This window comes from Rhinolophus ferrumequinum, chromosome 27 (genome assembly GCF_004115265.2).
Source record: "Rhinolophus ferrumequinum isolate MPI-CBG mRhiFer1 chromosome 27, mRhiFer1_v1.p, whole genome shotgun sequence".
Lineage (NCBI taxonomy): Eukaryota > Metazoa > Chordata > Mammalia > Chiroptera > Rhinolophidae > Rhinolophus > Rhinolophus ferrumequinum.
The window spans coordinates 22,117,376-22,134,590 of NC_046310.1; the positions used below are offsets into that span (position 1 = coordinate 22,117,376).

Sequence of the window (17,215 nt, forward strand, 5' to 3'; positions counted from 1 at the left end):
TGCAGGATGACTATCATGATATAATTAATAGTTTAACACACGGGAAGTTTTAATTCCATTTTTAAATAAATAGGATTAGAATCTGAACTGGGAGACATTTTCTAAAATCTTGTCTATTATTTTCTCTTTCAGGAGAAGATGATGGTGAGTTAAAACTCTTGTCTCTGTGTGTTTGTGTTAATGATAAAATTTGATTTTTCCTCTAATTCAAAAGAGTTTGTTTTATTCCCTCCCCCCAGAAAATAGCAATGAATGGTGACAAAAAATGAGTTTTAATAATATAAAGTTATCCTATGTCAAAAAAGAAAAGTATAAAGACCATTTCCCTTAAATATTTAGTATAGGAACCATGATCACATTCCAACTTCCCAATTTTCTGATTATTATAATCTACTTAAATATGTTATGAACAAAAAAATTAAGATAGTGCAGCCAGATAACTTGTCTTGTGACTTTATTTTTTTACTGACTTTGAAACTTGTAACCTCAGTTATCATTATAATATTTAATCTGATGAATAATAGTAATTTATCAACAGTTGGTTACTCCAGGTTACTGAATGAATAGCTGTCATAAGGTGCTTCAAAAAAGCCAAAATGATAATTTCAAATGGATGTGTACTTATCTATGTTCAAGGGCACTGATGTACATGACAGAAAGATGTATAAACACGATGCTTCCCTCTAGGAGCAGGAATGGTAAGCAGTATACACAGATAATGGTAAAGAAGTACTGCACATACACAGTTCAAACAGTAGGTGATATAGCTCTTTAAAGGCAGAACAAGTCATATTTCACTGGAGTGATCTGGGATCGCTTCCTGGAGGAGGTGGCATTTGAGATGAACTTTGAATCATGGGGCAGATTTCAGCCAGTAGAATTGGAGAGTATGTGCTATTTGGAGGAAATACTATGGACCAAGGAGCTAAGAAAGGAAAAACCAAGTATGTTTAGGGAGATCCTGTTAGCAGAGGAGAGACTTTCTGTAGGGGTAGTTTAAATTAGACAGATGAGTAGAAGCCAGGTTACCGAGGACCTTGGGAGCTAGACTTCCCTGTTAGCTGTTGGGGTTTTTTTGAATAAACAAGTGGGATAATGATGGATGATCCTTACTAAGAGGATGTTGAACGAATGACTCTGTAGGACAATGTTGGTGTTTCGCAAAGTGTGTAGACTCTCAGGAGGCAAAGTAATTCCCCACCATCTAATTTATCCCCTAGACTCCTTGTTCAGCTCATCTGTGTGTGGACTTTTCATGATAAAATAAGGATAGGTAATTTAGGAAGTGCATTAACTATTTTTATCTTTATTGACTGTCATTTTCTTTTTCAGTCAGAGCAACAGTATTGGTCTAGAAAGTTCTTTTATCATTAGTACACAGATAAATCAGGCCTCTCCGTATCCTGGTCATTAACTTTTCTAAAGAATTATCTTGAAAATTTTAAATTTTCCCTTGAAACTTAGTAGTCTCATGTAATTGAGGAAATCTACCTAGTTTTACTGGATCAGGAAAAATGGGATAATTAATAATTTGATTCTTGTGTTAATTATAGTTCACTATTTTTCTGGAATTTTTAAAGAGTGCTATAGTAATTCTCAAAAGCTAATTTAAGAGTGTTAAACTCGCCACATGCTTACGAATGTTTAAGCCTTCTAGTGAATAAGATTTACGTAAGATTTTAACTGAAATGTTTTCTTAAAAATTTTGCTAATCAAAATATCATTTTTAAGAACATTCTACCAATACTTAAATTATTTGGGGGCTTTATTTTCTAGAACCATATGTCTATTTTTCTACTTCACATGAAACAGTGGACATTTCTAGAGATATTCCTTAATCTGTCATAAAAATTTGTATAGACTTAATTTATTCTAATATATAAATGACTATGTAAAATATTTTAACCCAATTCTTTTTCTGTGTGTGTTGTTGTTTTTTTAAGGAGAATCATTCTACACATGGCTAGAAGGTAAACTATGTCAATGTTTTAAATTTAGTGGGTTCTTATAAAAAAGTATTGATTTATTTAATATGTCTTTGTAAAATTCAGGATTCATTACCTAGACAACTAAATTTGACAGTGTTTGAAAAAAAAATAACATGTTTTAGGTTATTATATTTTCGGATGCAGTTATTGAAAGTTTTGACGCTATTGGTCAGCCAAAACCAGCATTGGGGAAACACACACAGGGTGGATACTGTCATCAGGTTTCTGTAACTGGCTGCGAGGGCTTGTTTCCATTTTGTATGTGATGCCCATCCAAACCATCTTCTCGTGACCATTATGCAAACCTAGTTTTTAAAGTAGAGACGTTCTTTTTGGAAGGAAGTACTTTTTTATATATGAAATTGAGGGAAGGTAAATTTGAATTCAGAAGGTTTTAAACATGTGAGTTTAGGCTAAACTTTTCTACTTAAAGTGTAAAGCGGTATAGATCCCAATGTGTACTAGATGCTTTTGCATTCTTATAGTATTTTCTAGTGTTGAAAATATAAGATGTTATTCATGGAAAGCTGAAACATTCTACAATTTTAACAACCAGATATATGATGCTTTTTAGAAATGTATCAAATTGCTATTAATGTGTGAAACCAAAAGTTAAACTATATTAAAGGTAAGCAAGTTGAATGATACAGGAAAATTGATATTTCGTAGCTATAACCTGATAGGAACTCTACATCTACAGAGTCAAACTAAGTAGTTAATTCTATTTTGTTAATCAGTCATGTTATCTTATGAACATGATTTCTCTTTGTTTTTAATGAACTGTGTGCATATATTGGCCATTATTAAGGTAAACATTGTTAATGTGGAAATACTGCTAAGAGTTATATTGATAAATGACCTATGTGAAAGAAGATGCTTAGCTTTGTTTAATTAGCTTTATTCTAAAGATATAAATTGTGAAAAGTAATATTTAGGTAAAAAGAGGTGGTCAGACTCTGAGTATTGGTAACGGAGAAAGAGGATGACATTTCTGGGCAATGCGGGATTCTAGGGCATGCTGTGTCAACCACCCTCCTAGGGTCCGATGGATGGGAGTCCTGAGTCCTGATACAGGGTTGGAGAGCGCTCCTATTTATAAACAGGCAACTGACTCAACTTTTCTGAGATCCAGTTTCCTCATCTGGGGCGGGAGAGTGGCAGTAGCCATCCAACTGTGAGTTAGATCATGCCTGTAAAACTTCCCTTGAAAACCACTAAGCAATGTCCGCAGGCCAGATAACACAGTACATCTACCCTTTTGTGAAAGAACATTATATGTCAGTGTCCTATAGTTCAATTGCTGAAAATGAATTTGAATGAAATGAAATGCATAAGGAGAGGAGGACACTTTCGAAGTGGGATAGTTGAATTTGCTCTGTATTGTTAGGAACGAGGGTGGTGGGATTTCCTTTTGACTTAAGCATCGGACTGAAGGCATCTCTTGGACCTCAGCTGTCAGAGGTAGCCCCGGGCCTGGCAGCAGCCTGCAGGCGGTAGCAGCTGTCCAGCAATTTCCTGCTAAGTGTGTCGTGTGTCTTGTTTGGTGCCCCAGTCGGCACACTTTTGTTACCATTTTGCTTGAAGTTACCTGATTTTCAGGTTTACGGAAATGCATTCCACTCCTCCTGCCCCACGTTTCCCCTCCCCATTTCAGCAAGGGGCTTTGTGGACTTTGCAAATTAGAATTGCCTCCTAGGTTTTCACAGTCTCATATTTAGGCCTATGAATCTTCACAAGCTTTGCTTTGACTGTTTTTCCTTCTCTAGTCTGGACATTTTACTAGATGTAAGTTCTACTCACTGAGGTGGGTGGGAAGGAAAAGAAAGAGAAAGAATTTGAAATCTGATAATTTTGCTACTTGATAACAGATTCGATTAGCAGTTTTACGAGGAGACATTTGTACCTAATGTTTTAACAAATTTATTCACATAGTTTGTATCCCTTGTTACCATAAATATTCCAAATTGGCTATATACTTTTAGGAGGAGACTACAAAATATAATTTTCACTTTTTGGTCTCCACCCATGACAATGAGAATATTCTAGCAAAAATTCTGAATTAGGGAATGAGATCTCAAAAGCATCATTTATTCCTGTTAGGAGCAGCTTTTCTTTAGCGCCATCTATGTTAGAACATAGAGTAAATTGGCGATCTAAAAGATTTAAAAACATGCAAAGTAATCCACCTACCTACTCTAACATTTTAAAGATCCCTCAGCATATAAATGACGTTACTTCTTAGTTTCCATTATTGAAGTCCATTTTCACACCGTGGAGAGAGTGTTAAAAACAAAAAACAAAAAGTAAAAGTGAGAAAAACAAAAAAATTCTGTTGGGTGGTAAAGTAGGGCAGAAGCTGATTGCTCTACATCCAGTAGGTTCTTAAAACTCATATTTTTGTATTTGTATTTCTAAATTTTTCTATAAAGAATATTTTCTAAAAGTATTCTTTTTTCTTTATTATTGTGGTGAAATATACATAACATGAAATTTACCATCTTAACCATTTTTAAATTTACTATTTAGTGGCATTATGTACATTCACAATGCGTATTACTCTTATAATAAGAGAAAATCTTTTAAATTGGAGGCAAGGGTAGGATCGGGCGGTAGAATTATCTTGACCTCTGTTTTGAGCAAAAGGCTGTGTGACTTAAGGTTACACCAAATTTCCATCATACTCCTGGGCTCCATCTGATACAATTCTACTCACATAGTAAACTGTTTTCCAAGTTTGGGCTCCTTACAAGTCGAGCATATGGTTAAGCAGAATTAGAGAATTCCAGGGCAGAGGATTCATAAGACACACTAAAGAACTGCGGGAAGGAGAGAAACAATCCAGTCTCTTCTTCCTCCATTACCAAGTACGTTCAAAGAAAGAACCTCTATATGGAGGGGAAAAGGAGAAACAGCCATTGTCAAACGAGAGCAGTAACTTTGTAATTACATTTGCTTTAGTTTAGCCTAAACCATGACAAATCTGTGCTGTCGTCTTCTAGGTAACATGGGGACCTACCAAGTGTATCCATCGTGTTTGGACATCCAGTGGCCTAACACTTTCTGTTTTATTCTGCATTAAATTACCATATTCAGTTCACTGTATTCTGAAGTCAGAATCCTATTTTCTAGCGAGAGAATCTTGATCTAATTATTTTATATTATCCCTTGATTTATTTTTTAATGTCCTTGAATCTTAACTTGAAAAATAAGCTGTGTACTGAATTTTCAGTATTTTTGTTATCTAAATGGATCTGATTTCTTTTTCACTTTTTCTGAATAGGTTTATGTCTAGAGAAAAGAGTCTTCTATAAGCTTATATCGGGACTTCATGCTAGTATCAATTTACATCTATGTGCAAATTATCTTCTGGAAGGTAATCAGATTTTTACATAGAAATTTTACCTTCTGTTAGTGTAAAAATTATTGGGGGAAATACATATTTTTTGTAGAGAGAAAAAATGCTATCTATTTGAAGTATATCATGTATTTCTCTTTCTCTTTAGAAACCTGGGGTAAGCCTAGCTGGGGACCAAATATCAAAGAATTTAAACGCCGCTTTGACCCTGTGGAAACCAAGGGAGAAGGTCCAAGAAGGCTAAAGAATCTCTACTTTTTATACTTAATTGAGCTTAGAGCTTTGTCAAAGGTGGCCCCATATTTTGAGCGCTCAATCGTCGATCTGTACACTGGAAATGTAGAGGATGATGCTGACACAAAAACCCTCCTGCTGGATATCTTTCAAGATACAAAGTAAGAATCGAGTCTCAGTGCTCTGAAATTCTCTGCTCTGTTTGAATGAGGTAGTGCTTGATATACAACAAAAACTGGCTCCGAAAAGTGAGTTAGGAAAAGGGAGAGTTAGAACTGAGAAGGAAATGGCAATAGAACAGCAGTATTTAAAATTTTTTCTAAAAATCTAAACTGAAAATCATCTATAAAGCGTCACTGCAGACTTTCACACTTGACACGAGGCTATATTTTTAAATATAACTTTAAATTTTATGTAGTATCAAAGTGTAATGTGACTTTCATGTTTTTGCTACCTATTTTGTATTCTTCCAGTTGCTATTTAAGTTCAGATGACATTGGATGTTAGCATAAAGATAGATACCTAAGGGAACATTAGCCTTACTTTCTAGACTATAACCTTTAAAAAAAAATGCTGGGTCTATAAAACTTGAGTGTAGTGGTTGTTAAAATGAGCATGGAGAAATGTTGGTTTAAGAAGTCTTTAAAGTAAGTTATGCATTAAATTTTAAAAGATGCTTTAAAATGTTGAGAGAGCATTGCACACCACTTTTCACCTAAATTGTAGTTAATTTTTTACATTATTTTTATCATATAATTTAAAACATTACAATCTTATACATTACAAAACCGTCATTATCTTGCTTTAGTCTTTTATTGAATAGTTTATATGTGAACTGTTTGCCACCTTCCTTTGTTACTAAACCTTATACATGAGTAAATCACGAATTTTAGATATTTGTAGGGATAGAAAATTCTACCAGAGCTCTAATACATAGTACGTTTTTTTGTCTGTAACTTATAGTATTGTCATTTCATCAGGTCCTTTCCCATGCATTTTGACGAGAAATCCATGTTCGCAGGGGACAAAAAGGGGGCCAAGTCATTAAAGGTAAAGTCCTTGAGTGGTGGATGGGGTGGGAACAGTTTGCTGGTTGTGTCTTTGTCCTGTGCATCTGAACCCTCTTTCCCAGTTGTCCATCTCGTTGAAGTTGGTCTGATTGCATTTTACAATAAATGATACACACAGCCCCTTCTCCACATTTCTCAGTTCCTTTCTCTTTTGACCAACTGCTTAGTGAGTCCTCAGTCATTTCAATGACCAGTGAGTATGGCTCCTTTGTAAATGAATGACTTTTTAAAGGGCATTAGTCTGAGAGAGAGTTTTCTTATGTTAAAGTCACAGTGTGTATTGTTTTGATGCGTCTTTCAAAAGATCATTAGCTGTTAACCACTTTGAAGGCAATAAATAGTATTTTTTAAAGTGTATTTTATGCAGTGTTACAATTTATGAAACTATTGTTTTTGTCCTGATGGACTAACGTTAAAAGGCAAAAATTATCTGTTAACTTGTGATATCAAAAGGAAGATATATTTTAGGAACATCATGAAACTTCATGTTAGGAGGTCTTTGTTTTAATTCACTTACATTAAGTACATTAAGGAATACATTGTACACTTAAAATGTTATAAGAGGATTTGAAATCGGCTGGCAAGTCATCTTCTAGTACAACTCTGCCCTCTTTTATATGCAATTCCCAAATCCCGAAAGCTCCAAAAACGGAAACATTTTTCTTATGTTTGGTGCGAATTAATTTGTTAGCAAAATCTGACCTGATGTAAGAATATTTATAATGTTTTTTAAAAAATTCTACTTTGTGTTACTATTTTTACATGTTGCTGCAAAAAACATTAATATATTTGGTTACAGGGTGTTGCTACACGCCCTGGTGGGGTGTTTCATAATAAATAGTGTATGTACAGTGTTTCTAAAATCTGAAAAGTTCTGAAACACATTTGGCCCTGTGATATTTTAGATGGGGGTATACTACAAGAACTAATAAATTAGATCTGAGTGATTCTCCATTGTAAGAGTTTCTTGATGTTTCTGAAATGAAGTAAATAATTTACCCACAACTATAGTTTTGGAAGGTTGTTTTATGGTTGTTTTTAGAGGCATATTGCTATTACTGTATTTAATATCATGTTAATTCACTTCTGTACTGCTTTCTATTTTCTAAGTGTTTATACAAAGATACTTTTGATCGTCCCAGAGCCCCTGTGGAATAGATAGGACAACTATATCATCATCTTTCTGTAGACGAGGAAGGTGAGGCTGAGAAAGGGCTGAGTTTTAATAACTAGCTATCAGTGACAAAATGCAGGACATTGTGTTTGCTATTTGTCAAAGGTGTGTAAAGGAGAACCTAAGTCCATTTTTCCATCCGCTCCAAAGAACACGAATTACACGAGAGCCAAGGAGTTGCGTGTTCTATTTTATCGCTTGCCCTTTGGCCAAGGTGCCGGTTCCTCAGAACCCTGGACAGGGCTCGGGGTGACCAGAGTGTTCAGGCTGCTTGCCTCTAGCTTCATGCAATAAACGGTTCACCTCAGTACAATACAATGATTTTCCTAGTTTGCCACGTATAAAAGATCAGGAAACTTTCTCTTAACTAGTGTCATCCTTAGGTAAGGTGAGGTGACCTTAGTCATAGAAACGTGCGGATGCTGACAGGCAGGAGTCTCCCTGGGCGGGAGCTATGAGAGCAAAATACCAGGGTCCAGGAAGCAGCGCCCCTGGAAGCTGCCCTGGCACATGCGGGGCGGGGATGGCGCCCCTGGCACCGCCCTTTAGCCATCGACGCTGGTGCAGCCCCCGTGCCAACACCATGTGGCTCTAAGAGAGGAAGGGATGACCTTCGTGCTAGGACAAGCTTTGGCTTAGACTCACACAAAGCAGTGCCTCAAACCGAGCTATATTATATTCTGTTTGAAATAGAAGATAGCTGTAATCACCACTGGTTGTGTGCAGGTATCTAGTGGAAGCAGCTTAAAAGTAAAAACCACGTGTTATTTACTTTTGTGTCCCTCAAAGTGCATATGTTGGTGCTTTGTTGAATTCATATGTGGAATGAATTTTATAAATTTCCATTAATGTTAGTTGTGTTATGTGCCATGTTATGCCATACAAATTCAAATAATTTTCTTCTTCACTGTTGAAAAACACAATTCCGTCATTAATAAACTCAGCATTTTTATTTCTTATAATTCAGACGAATGCAGTTTCATTTTAAACATCTAATTAGAATGCAAATATTTTGTGCATGGCAGGAGGAATTCCGGTTACATTTCAAGAACATTTCCCGTATAATGGACTGTGTTGGATGTGACAAATGCAGATTGTGGGGGAAATTACAGGTTTGTGTGTTGACTTCTGTTTTGAAACGATTACTAATCTTAGATTTTCCCACTGAGGAGTTGAAAGCTTTTATTAAAATATCCTCATTGTTCATTGAATTAGAAATCTTAAGTGTGGTTTTTCTGTATTATTGATGAAAAAATTAATATTAAATTCTGTGTTATATGTGCATGTGAAGGATGTTCTGTTATTCTGTGTTAATGATTGGGTTTTATTGTATCTGTTTCTATTGATACAATCTCAGATTCATTTCTGCAGTTGGTGGTTATAAATAGAGTATATTAGTACTCTATTAAAGATATGAAAGATAAAGTATAATTATATAAAAAGTCTTAATTATGACATTGTGGTCAATGAATTTGTTTCAGTGATCAAAAGAAGGCCACCTAGTCACCAAATATTAAAGTTCTGCCAACCAGGCCCATGTCCCTATATATTTAGTGTAAAAGGATTGATATTTTATCTCTTATTGTATTTTACAAAGATAATAAGTCATAGAAAATCAAGAGAGAGAATTATTTTAACAGAAGCTACACTGAAATCAGATTTTTCTTTTTCTCTAGTGCTAATAATTGAGAAATTATTAAGTGAGGTATCACTAATAATTTCTAAGAGTTGCTAAAGAATGCTTTATGGGTTCAAGGTTACATATTGAACATTGTAATCCTAATGTGACATTTTCTAGGTTAAAAAAAGGCATTTTAGTAATTTGGAGTAGTATGGTATGTGTCCAACAAGTGTTAAACTAGTCAGGTTTCCTTAACAGCTTAGGTAAGTTTACCACGTGCATAAATCCATGAGGAAGTAGAAACTGTATTTTGCATAGTGTGACATTTCAGTGAAGGTCAGTTCTTATGCATTCCCGACTCATCACAGTGACTGTTCCTTTAAGCCTTTAAAGTAGTTATGGTATGAATTTAATTGTAAGTTTACCACTATTTTCTTTAGACTCAGGGCTTAGGAACTGCCCTGAAGATACTATTCTCTGAAAAAGAAATCCAAAAGCTTCCAGAAAATAGCCCGTCGAAAGGTTTCCAACTCACTCGACAAGAAATTGTTGCTCTTTTAAATGCCTTTGGAAGGTAAGGATTGATTCTCCTGCGGGTTTCAGCCAGCCAGCTGCAAAGGTCATCTCTGCCGAAGTAGTTTGTTTTGCTTTGTTTTGTTGATAAAGAGAATTGTCATCATATGTTATCACACCTGTACTCACAGCCAAGTTCTCTACAGCTCACAGCATTTGTGTTTGCCTTCCCATTTGTATGGGGAAAATATTCTCACTATACCATTATCCTCTTTAGCTGCTGTCACTTGTTCAAGAACAATAGCAGGGGTAAGGAGAGCTTGGCCGAGAAGGTGATGAAAGAGAGAGGTGAAACCTTTCAACTCTCTTATTTCTTAAACCCAGGAGGCATTTTTCTTTCACGCACTCTTACTCCATTTTTTTTTCTATATACAGATATATAGTATATATAGTTTGCTATTTGTTTATACCACAGATGGTTTCAAAAATAAGTTGAATTTGCCTGTAAAGATACATGCAATACCAACCAACCAAGGAATACAGAAGGAACAGAATCAAGAAAATAATACTATGCTCTGGGGGGCGGGGAAAGGCAAAAAAGTCAAGTTAAGGGAGATTTTTTTTTTTTAATAAAGGAGCTAAGTGATACAGAGATTATTTGTTATGTTTTCTTACATTGCGTTTTTAAGCTAAAAAGAGGCAGCTAAAATAAAAATAAGTGAATTTCCCCTGCCCTATCTTACTAGCAGAGATGTCACCTGTTGCTCCCCTGTAAAGATGACCATGTAGGTTAAGATTTCAAACAACATAGACATAAGATTGTCCGTCGGTAATGGGTATTTCATGCAAAATTCAGTCCACTCACTTACGAAGCCTGTAGTAAGAGAAAAGAGGAGAAACAATTTAAATGATTTAAAATGAAATTTAAGTCCTAACTGCCACCTGCCCGCCTTAGTTGTGTGTGGAGCCTGGTGTCACCCTTACTGCTCTCTGGTGCCTGCCCGACCCAGTGGGGCCCCCCCGAGTCTGAGCCTGGCCACGCCACTTCCTCGGGTGTGAGCTCAGGCCCATCACTGCCCTCTTCCAGCTGTTTCCTTGCTCTGTGAAATGGGGCAGGTCCAAACCTTTCTCACAGAGTTACCGTGAAGGTACAGTGCGATTATACGGACAGCACTTCTTACCCACAGCGCGCGGCCCGGGCGCCATGCAGTGGGGTGGTGATGAGGGATTCACAAGCACCTTTGGGTGTTCAGTGCTCTTATTTTCCAGTACTAAAAAAATTGTCCTTTTATTTTCTTTTTCCTGACTAAACTAGATGTGAGAAACCTTTGTTTTCTTAAGGGTAATGACACTCAGGATTGGATGGTGACACAAGTAAGGTACAGCCTAATCTGCTTTTTCCTCCCCAGGGAAACACAAGTTGCAGTTTATCCATCTGCTTTTTAAAATAGTCATCCCTCCTCCTCCCCAATTATAAAAGTAACTCATGGTCATTTTAGAAAACTTGGAAAGACATATGAGAGTATAATTTAAAAACTAAATTTAAAAATCCCTCACATCCCACCTAGGACTCTTTCAACATTTGATGTATTTTTGATGTGTATTTCCCCATTACTAATAAATAAAAACTAACATATATAGTATGTGTATTGTATGTATGTGTGTGTATGTATTTAGAGTTGAAAGCATACTTCTTGTATAGTTTCTTCTGGTTTACTTGGAATTATATTGTAATCATTTTCCAATGTTACAATTTTTTCATAGACGTTATTTGTGATATATACCAATATTCTGTTACATGGATATATCACAATTTACTTAGCCATTCTCCTTTTTTATTCAGTAGAGTTTTATTGTTTCCTTCATATAGATTCTATATGCTTATTCTTTCTTAAAGAATGCTACAGTTTTTCTTAATAATTAATGGGATCTGTTAACTTCATTGTATGTTCCACCTGATTATCAGTCCATTTAAAGAGTAAATGATTTTGGGGGGCACTAACCCACAGAATTCCTTACGCTTTGAGGAGTTTCTTGTGCAGTAGTCTTTCTTAAATGAACTGGTAGTTTTCTGGCTGACGACCTATTTAATACAGCTTTCCCTCGGTCAGGGCACCCAGCGCGGCATTTCTCCATCACGTGGTGCTAGTGGGTATTGTCTTTGCTTGTGGCCACTGAACCCTGGAAAATGTGTCTTTATCTTGAATACTCTGCAGTATCTTTCCTACACTAACAGCCATGTTTTGATAGTTTCAACACTTCCATCAAACAGTTTATTTTCTAGGGAACAAAGCGAGGACATCACTGTACCTGCTGGATGTTACAGTACCGCTTAGCGCCCCTCCGAAAGGGTAAAGCAGTAGACAGATGCAGGCCTACTGTGTGCCTTCTTGTGTCAGTCTTACAATAACAACAGAGAACGTGGCAAATATCTCTTGGGGGATAAATTGTGAAGTCTGGACTGCATCTCCACAGAGACTGTGCTGTAACGGTCCATATACTGCTGGGCAGTTTGTGTTCCTGGGAAAAGGGACTCGCCTGCAGTTAATTTGTCCCATAACCTTGGAGCCCTCTGACCTTCTCTATTTGTGTCTAAGTCAGACGTGGAGCGTGATTTTTTATTCTCAGCATATTTATAAGCTCTTTTCTTTAATTAGTTAGGCCTTGGTCCTTTTACTGCATCTTCATATATATTTTGATAAGTTTTGGGTTTTTTTCAGCATCTAGTTTGAGATACTGTATATGATTTTACACATTTATTTTGTTTAGAATCATTTTTTTTCCTAATAATTAAAAACTGTTTTAACCCTTTAAGATTCTGAGGATTAAAGTAAGAATTCATTTTCCATTAATCCTACAAATTGTCAGAGTATGAAGAAAATGGTTTTGATACCATAGAGAGCATAGGTATTTTGAGTGGCCATACGGTCTTGGGATTTGATGAATGTAGCAACTAGCTGGGTGACCCTGGGAAAATTACTCCATCTATTTGAGCCTCATTATTCCTAAAATGCAAAATCAGGGTTAAGTTTATCTACCTTATAGTTTTTTGTTTTTTTTTACAATTAATGAGTTAATGTGTGTGAACATTGCCTGGCATATCCTAAATTCTCAGTAGAAGTGATCCTTTATTAAGTACTTAGTATAAAGAGAATAGCTGAATACTGCATATTGTAATATCCTAAGTTATAGAAAGAAAACATTCAATTTTTACATTCAAAATTCAATCCAGCTTGAATTTTACAAAAGGATAATTGAGCTTGTAGAATTTTTTTGTGATTACCATTCCAGAGTTTTATTGCTGGATGTGGACCCAGAAGCATTTTCATTCATTCATTCATTATTTATTGAACACCATAAGCATTGATGGGCATAGGACACAAGGATTCGGCAGCAGACAAAAAATAAACAGAATTTTGCCCTTAAAGATTGTGGAGCTAATGGTATAAAACAAATTCATGTGTTTGGGGAGCAACAAGAAAGGAGTGGACACTTGGAGAGGAACGTGTAAAATAGACTAAATATAAATGTTTTGGGGTTCTTTATTGTAACAAATTATTCATATCACTGTTCCCATTATTAATGTAAAATTCATTGATAAGCAACTGGCTTCCTTTGCTCCTTGTAAACCAAGACTAAAGAACCATAGCTATGTGTTTTATTAATCTTTAGTACATAATTTCAGCATACTTATTTAAAAATGGAAGCTTCAGTAGTCAGTGTTGTACATTTTGGATTTTGCTTTCATATTATAACCCATACAACATCAATTGTTTGAAATATGTATACATCGCATTAGCTGTACTAATATGCTTTTTTTTCTCCTACAGGCTTTCCACAAGTATAAGAGAATTACAGAATTTTAAAGTCTTATTACAACACAGTAGGTAATAAAGGCTTTTATATGTCTAATTAGAGACATAAAGTGACTGTGTGAAGACTTTTACTCTTGGACATTCAACAGAAGGAAGCTAATCTTCAACGACTTTGAGAATTCTGAACTCTTAAAGAGAAAATTCAGTTGTTCACTTGAATATTTATGATTCTTAATAGACTATCAATTAGAGGTATTTATAAATGAAGTATATACTTTTAAAACATGTAAGTTATACTAATTCTGTGTTTAATTTCATGTTTTCATCTGTTGAATATTCTGCTATTGTTTAGAATTGCTTTTGTTCTTGTTATGCTTTATTTCAAACTTAAATGACAATGTCTCCATCCTGATAACACTGTTAACAGCCTGTTATGGAAACGGAGAGCTAGGGAACAAATGTTGCTTAGGGCTGTATCAGTGGTAACGGTTTATCAGTGATTTTGAAATGTGCGCTTCACCTTGCCTAGCGTTGTGTCACCTTCTAGAACATGGAAGTGTCAGCACGATGAAAGCCCTTTCAGTGTATAGTTCTAGAAATTACTTAAGAATCCCCAGGACTTCAACTTCAATTTCATTGGTTAGTTTTAGTTAAATTTGTAGTTGCTGCTGTTGTGTTGTTTTGGTCTGAAGGACCTGTGCTGGTCAAGGTGAATAAGGACTGTCCCCTATGCCACCAGCCAGATTTCCTGTGTGTAGTTGGCTGGCTCAGGAGGACTCTTAGAACCTAGAAATCAGTTTCTTTTGAGTTTGCGTTTTTCTGTTCCTACTTCAATTTTAGAAATTTTCATTTAGTCTAAAAAAACATAAATATTCACTAGTTTCCATCTTGATAAAATTTGAATGGGATTTTGTGGATTTATAATGACAATTTAAAACATTATATGCACAGAATTTACTATTTTAAATTAAAATAAGCATTTTTAAATATTTTATTTTAGAATACAATCTATGCAATCTTCTCAATCTCATTTGCTTTCCTAGGATATTTCAGCAGGTAGGTTAGTTCCAGCCTCTTTTAAGCTTCCCCGCTCTCCACCTGGTCATTGTAGTTCACTGTATATAAATGTAACTTGTACCAACAGATGACTCAGTTAGTCCTAAACAGTCATTTTCTAAACCTGGCAGTTAAGCATCCTTAATAGTTAAAATATTGATTCTTTAAAAAGGTGTTAGTAGATATAACGTGGTTAATTTGGAAGGTTGCATCTGTGTGGAAGTGATGTTTTTCCTTAGACTCTTCAGTCTTTTATGAAATAAGTGCTCTTAAACCTGTTTCTTCTCCTGCCAAAGCCTGAAATGTGTTCATTGATGACTAAGTGATGTATTTTAATTGTATTTAGTTGGCTCACCCATCCTTTAAAAATATGTAGTCACCATAGGAGGCAGGGATGTGGTAGGAGAGAGCAAGGTCTCACTAGTTAATTATTTCTTACCCAATTTCTAACCTTTGTAGATCCGGGCTTTTGTTGGTGGTGGTGGTGGTGGTGGTGGTTTTTGTTGAGTCAAATAAAACAGCCTGACTTGATTGGAGCTTCCTCCACTTTTTCTTTTCATTTTTAGAGATGAAGTATTGTATGGTGGGAGAGGGGACCTTAAGGTAAACTTGTCTAAAAAGTGAATTAAGTAATCTTGCTGGTAAATTAATAAGAATTATTCTTAGTGTTCAGAGTTTAAGAAAATGTGAGTTTTGCACTTGTCTATTTTTACCTTAAGTTTAAAAATCTTTTTGGTAGGGTTACTTCAGTGTTCCATTAGTTAAAGATAAAGGCTATTATTTAAACTGTTGTTTACTGGAGAAAATCCTTGGCTATTTCCATTTGCTTTTCTTCTTTACTGTGATTTGTTTGAAGCTTAGGAAAAAGTATATGTTAGAATGCTAGGAAATTAAAGGGTCTAATTAGGATTAAAAGTTCTTTTCAAAGTTTTAACAAATTTTTTTCACTACCAAGAAAGTAAACAAATGAAGTATTCTTAAGCTGAAATTTATTTAACTTTATTTTACCATAAATTAGATTGTGGGGGGCAGCCTACATTTTTGTGTATGTATTTCTTAAATGATTGTAAGCTGTTTTGTGAGCCCAGTGATGTTTTATGGTCCTTGTAATATAAGCTGTTTTTTCAATTCACATAGTTTTTGTTGTGAAGTGATACTAAAGTACTGGTTGCTTTGTGAAAATGCTTGGCTGGTAATACCTCTTGGCATTTTGTCTTTATCTCATCACCTAATTTAAAAATCCAGCACTTGATAATCCAGCACTGACAGAAATAATTGTACCAGCTGATGAAGTAATGAAGCTAAACAAGAGGAAAATATCCCTTCCTTCAATGGCATGAATTTGTTTTTGTTTTGTTTTGTTTTTCCTTAAGTGGCATCTATGTAAGTTAGAAAGACCATAATATTAAAGTTGGTAAAATTTGAATGTTTCTCCTGTGTTGATTCTTAGATTATAATGGAGGATCAGACAGAATAGTAATAGTTTTCAGTTTTGAAATTTGATGTCAAATATTTTGATGTTTTAACATTGTGAATTACTTAATACTTGTAATCTCTGTGTCTATATGAAACACTGTGCCACATTTTCCGGCTTTCCCTAGGTGCCACTGTATCTAAGAAAGGACAGCATTGCCTTCTCCTGGGAACTTGAGAACAGTTCACAGTAAACGTCTCAGCAGTTTGCAAATTGGAAGTACCTGCAGAAACCATAGCTACTCACCAAACTACACAGACTGGGTGCATGGCATCATGGAAATTATTTGATAAAACAACAGAAACACAAATTTGTGTGTACTCTGTTTTAGTAATATCTACAGGTACACCTTGGCTTTAGAACAGAATTGCAAATAATGTGCTGTTGTACCCACCATGTAGTAAAAAATGTGAATTAAAGTAAATGTTCCTACCATCTTTTTTTCTTGTTTTTTTTCCCCTTTTAAATATTTCCTTTTTTGAGAGGAGGATTTGATTATAATTTGTGGAGAAGGGAGAAAATCTGTAAGTGGTCTGAGGTTGTTCCTTCCTATCGTCGTCGTAACAGCAAGCAGTGGCCGCGACTGGATTAAAGGCTGTGCAAGGATCATTTCATCGTCACAGCAGCACAGCAGGTGGGCACAGTCACTGGTTTTGTCCATTAGAAAACAGGGTAAGAGGCTGAGTCACTTGTCGGTAGTCACACACTCTAGGCTGTGGGACTCGAATGTGAAACCAGAAAGTCTGACTCCGGGGCGTCCTCCCAGAATGTGCTGTCTGTGATTTCCTAAGTTGGCCATTCCACTAAAAATCGGGGACTTTCAGCACCTTTTAATTTGTACTGAGTCACAAGGCTTTTTAAATATACTTATTTTATTTAATTTTTTGAACAGGTAATACATTCACGTAGTTCAAA

The 17,215-nt window shown here is 35.5% G+C and overlaps 1 protein-coding gene across 1 annotated transcript in view; it reads left to right on the forward strand.

The window, feature by feature from the left end:
* The window catches only part of ERO1B (endoplasmic reticulum oxidoreductase 1 beta), a 49,313-nt gene extending 32,578 nt beyond the window's left edge, over positions 1-16,735 (forward strand). Inside the window, exons 9-16 of the mRNA XM_033099830.1 lie at positions 133-144; positions 1,944-1,970; positions 5,269-5,361; positions 5,492-5,738; positions 6,558-6,627; positions 8,847-8,933; positions 9,883-10,016; positions 13,786-16,735. Of these exons, the coding sequence (XP_032955721.1) occupies positions 133-144; positions 1,944-1,970; positions 5,269-5,361; positions 5,492-5,738; positions 6,558-6,627; positions 8,847-8,933; positions 9,883-10,016; positions 13,786-13,846 (731 nt within the window). The 3' untranslated portion in view covers positions 13,847-16,735. The remainder of the gene's footprint in view (positions 1-132; positions 145-1,943; positions 1,971-5,268; positions 5,362-5,491; positions 5,739-6,557; positions 6,628-8,846; positions 8,934-9,882; positions 10,017-13,785) is intronic.
* Positions 16,736-17,215: the final 480 nt, after the last annotated feature.